At 32.0% G+C, this 4,516-nt stretch overlaps 1 protein-coding gene across 5 annotated transcripts in view; it reads left to right on the top strand.

Moving 5' to 3' along the window:
• The window catches only part of LOC108746787 (sodium/potassium-transporting ATPase subunit beta-1-interacting protein), a 24,595-nt gene that overhangs the window by 2,978 nt on the left and 17,101 nt on the right, over positions 1-4,516 (top strand). Inside the window, exon 6 of one of the 5 annotated variants that reach the window (XM_018483779.1) lies at positions 1,164-1,820. The exons of 2 other annotated variants lie outside the window; for them this stretch is intronic. In XM_018483779.1, the coding sequence (XP_018339281.1) occupies positions 1,164-1,820 (657 nt within the window). Of the gene's footprint in view, positions 1-547; positions 582-1,163; positions 1,821-4,516 lie in introns of all 5 variants that reach the window. 2 more of the 5 variants (XM_018483760.1, XM_018483770.1) reach the window with 2 other exon arrangements.

Raw genomic sequence — 4,516 nt, 5'->3', positions numbered from 1 at the left:
TTCAGACATTTCAAAAAACGACAAATCACTTTTTACGTGCTTACAAACAGACGCTTATCTCAAACACTAATGACTATTTTGACGTGTACCTTGGCGCATTCTGTCACTGACAGAATTGCCAACTTCAAAATAAATTCGGTTGTCCCTATCGGAAACCCCGGAAAATTTAAATTTGAAATTATCGATACTTTTTGCCCACAGTAGTAAATCATAAAGAGTATAAATGAGATCATTATCTATTTAAAAAATATAAATTTAGTACATTTTGAAGAACGTAAAAGCTGTGTTAGTCTTATATAAGCGCTAGATTTTTATTATTTTATACATACTTTGTCATATTATATTTCCCTAATTGCACAGTAAAATGTACACTTTAAATTTGCATAAAACTATCCAGGAATTTATCACCGCTGATAGGAATACATTTAAAAAATTTTAAATGATAAAAAATTAGATAATTTTAAATAAGATTATCTTTGATAATTTCTAATTACGTATAAGCACGCGATTATTTATTATTGCTTGAAAAGAGGGTTGTCGGTTACAGTTGATTTCATTGGTGGATTTGATCCTCCATTTTGGTAAGTCCGCTTAATCATGTTCATCAATTGCACGCCATATATATTTGTCTATCTTTTGGCACGAGTAAATAATTTTATATTATAATCATGAAGCTATAGAATGTAAATATAGTTTGAATATATATGTAGCGATGTAAAACTTTTTGCATCTTGAGATTTGTAATTTGTACTTATTATTATTGTTATTGTTATTATTATTATTATTATTACCATATATTATTCAAATAGCGTTTCTTTATCTTCGCATGAACGGAATGGTGTTGTGTCTTAATACAATACAGTTTAATTTTTACTTTCTTTAGCCAAGAAAATTGCAAATATATAATAATTATAAAAGCACAGCAAAATTAAGCAGACTATGCCATGTAGAACCAAATGTTACAACCGAAGATTTCAAGATAAGATATATTTATTCTTCATGAAATGTTAGAGAAAAAACATGTTTGACAGTAATATAATGACATTTTTGGCATTACTTGTCACGTATTCGCTTCTTCGATGAATTCGTTAATGCATTGCTTATTTCCGATTCGTCGTTAGCGGATTTCATCTAATGTGATGGATTCTTGGATGATATTTCAGTTGACTTTGTTGGAGGTGATGACTTTGGGTTGGCAGGCCACACACCGTTGCATCCTATGTACGTTAGCTACTCGGCTCTTCCACCACCTGCCTACTCCCTCAAAAATTCCGCTCAAAATAATTACCCGACCAGCACAGCTAGCTCTCACCAATCTGCCTATCGCGAGTCGAGTTTTCCAAAACGCAGCGGCGAGAAGCTGTTAGGCGGTGGTACCGCGCGCGGTAAAAGCAACGTCGTCGGTTTCAAGAACGACACGGTCCGTAGTAACAGCAGTCGTTCGTCCAGCCGCGATTTTCAGAATGTAGATTACTCGGTCGACTACTTGAACCCGGTGGACCATTTGCAGCGACCCGTCTCGCCCGTATACGACGAATATGATTCGTTGGACAGCGCCGCTAAGCTGAGATTTCAGAAAAACAGGCTGTACTATTTGCATTCATCGAGATACAGTCCGGTCGCGCGTATCAAGTGCCGCCAGGTCGCGGCGAAGCAAACCAGGATTCCCGTCAAACCCCGCGTCTTCGTCGATCATGTACGCGACCAACCACTGAGATCGTTTTACTCCGATCCGAAATTGGCCGTTGAACAAGCACCGAGCGAACACGACAGGTCATCTCAGTCGAAACGAGACAGTCGACCATTGTCCCTGTACGCGAGTAACTTCTGAAACGGGATCTTCCGCTTTTATACACGATTGCTTAAAGTACTTGTGTTAAAATTGATGACACTTTCTTTAAGTACGAGTGGCAGATAAAATTACCCGCGCAAGCTCTTGTCTTTTGCTCTCTTATAGCGAGAAGAGTAACGAAAGTTAGTTTACACACAAACTTCTATACTACCGCGTATGGCGTCCACTCGTGCGGTACGTGTAATATTATAATTCCTATACTTGCCAAATAGATAGAACAATTAGTGTAACTATAGCCCTTAGATGCCTTCTCCTTTAGCAATTTTCGATCTAAATTATGAATTGTGTGTTGTTACATAACGTGCTGCTACATACTATTTATTGATGGTGTTCTTTGTACTTTGCATCGAAATAATCGACTAATGTCGAACTGTGTGTTCAATAACGTTTGTTCGTTTGTACGAGCAATTAACGCAGTGTGACTTACCTACTAATTCATAAATGTTGCATATTTATATTTGGGATAATTTGGAATAATTATTCTCCGCTCTCTTCATCACTTAATACATACAAATAAATAATTAAGTTAAGATTAATATCAATGTGCTGTAATGGTGCAAGATAGAATTAATTTTGTTGATAATACTATCTCCAATGATCATCTTCATGCTAGTAAGATTAATGGAGAGTGTGAGAAGCTAGAGAAGAAATTAAACTAATTTAGATACATTTATTTGTATAGAAAGAGGAATGAAGTTAAGAGGAGTTAAACGTGAGTCATCTTGTATATGATTCACTTACACATACTGTTCGTGCTCTACGCATAAATGATACGTCTTGGTATATTTACTGTGATATGTATATAAACTGTGTTAAGATCATTTATCGAAATATTTATCGTTTTATAAATGTACGAATTTGATTAGCGATATCTTGAAAATTGCATTGGAAGACTTTGATGCACACTACGTAGAGAAAAGTATTGGCAAAATACAGCATGACTAGAACGTATTACCTAGGCGTGAAATATATAGCTATAGCTTTACCAGTTTTTTAAATTTACGCGAGAAATCTTGACAGTTGACGGAAGATACATTATGTTTTGCTGTAATATTATTTCTAGATTCTTCTTAAATCGAGATTAATACATTTCTATTATACAGAACTCTGTTGTACGCTACGTGTGCACATGAATGAATAAGAACTTTAAACTGGTACTCTGAAACGATTAGACTGCATTTAATTAGTTTATTTTACAGATCAGTTATAGGTCATTGACCCAGTGCTATGAAGAGTTTTTTTTTATTGTAGAATATTTAAAAAAAACTTAAACGGGGAAGCGGCATGTTATGATTTCCCTTTGTTTAGTAGTGCATGTAGTAGGTGTGGTTTCTTCTTTTTTTGTATTTTTAGTTTAGCAGAGTCAAGTATTTTATTACCTGAAAGTCTTTGCACTCGTTTTCATAGAAAGTATCTAAGTGTATAGATTTCTCTATTATGTATGAACTTAATTGAGATTTCTTTACGTATACAATTTCAGATATTCTTTTTGGCAGTATAGTTATAAAAGAACCTTATCTGTTTTGTGACATTTCACATGTGAATGACTGATTTTTTTGCGTTATATTATAATTTAATAAGAAATTTGAAGTGACATCACGAAAAATATATTTTTAGCGGATTATATTAGCTTTTGACGTAAAGAGTAGTATGTAGTTAAATACCGATCATAAAAAAAGACTGCTAAGTGAAAAATAGGTCTTAAAGCAGCTTAAATTCTATGTATGAAAAGCAAATTATATATTTACATAAATTAAATACTTTATTTTATCGAATATAACGAATGTGTTATATGTAATACTGTTTATCTTTGATTTGAAATACACAATATTTTATTTATACAGCATAATGGTAGAGATAAAGATCATGTTATTTATATGTGTAATATTGTACATACTTATTTTTGCGTAGAACTTACATAAAAAAATTAGATAATAAAATTTATTTATTAGATAAAGAATATTACTATTGCCTTTAAATGACTATTTATTTATTAAATATGAAATATATTAGTGTTCCTTTTTATTTAGAATCTGAAAAAGATTCAAATGAAGAGAACGTGTTGAGTACGATGCAAAGTTTTTTTGTCACTTCAGATTTAATATTTCTAATCAAGTACAGTCTCTATCGAGCATCTCTCAAGTTTGTACAGAATATTTATATTTTTTTAAGTACGTCATATAATCAATTTTGTATTTAACCACTGTATCTATTATTTACTTTGGCGCAGTTAATTGGGAACAATAAATATGCAACGTCGCTATTCGCTTGCTTTTTTATTTATTAACCCTTCACTTTTCTTTCTTTTCCTTTTCTAACAATTTCCTACTGTGCGGTTTTTTGGGTACTTTTTTTCATTTTTTCTACATTTCTTAGTTGTTACATTTTTGGTTCTAAATATTTAGCATCTTTTAAAAATTGTTGAGATATATTTTAAAGTAATTACTATTTTTTGCAGGAAAAAACCATTTTGATTAAAGAAAATTAATTATTATCAATACAATTATTTACTGAAAAGATATGGATATAAGAATCGCAGTTTTAGAATGCAAATACAATTAATTGCAATAAAAAGAAAATAAAATAATACGACTTAGTTATAGAAATAAACAAGATCGTTATGGATTGTCTTAAACAAAATGATAAATTCCATTTCTCTTTTTG

This window comes from Trachymyrmex septentrionalis, unplaced genomic scaffold (assembly GCF_001594115.1).
Source record: "Trachymyrmex septentrionalis isolate Tsep2-gDNA-1 unplaced genomic scaffold, Tsep1.0 scaffold107, whole genome shotgun sequence".
NCBI lineage: Eukaryota > Metazoa > Arthropoda > Insecta > Hymenoptera > Formicidae > Trachymyrmex > Trachymyrmex septentrionalis.
Note: the sequence above shows the minus strand (reverse complement) of the source record. Positions and strands in the feature narration are given on the sequence as shown.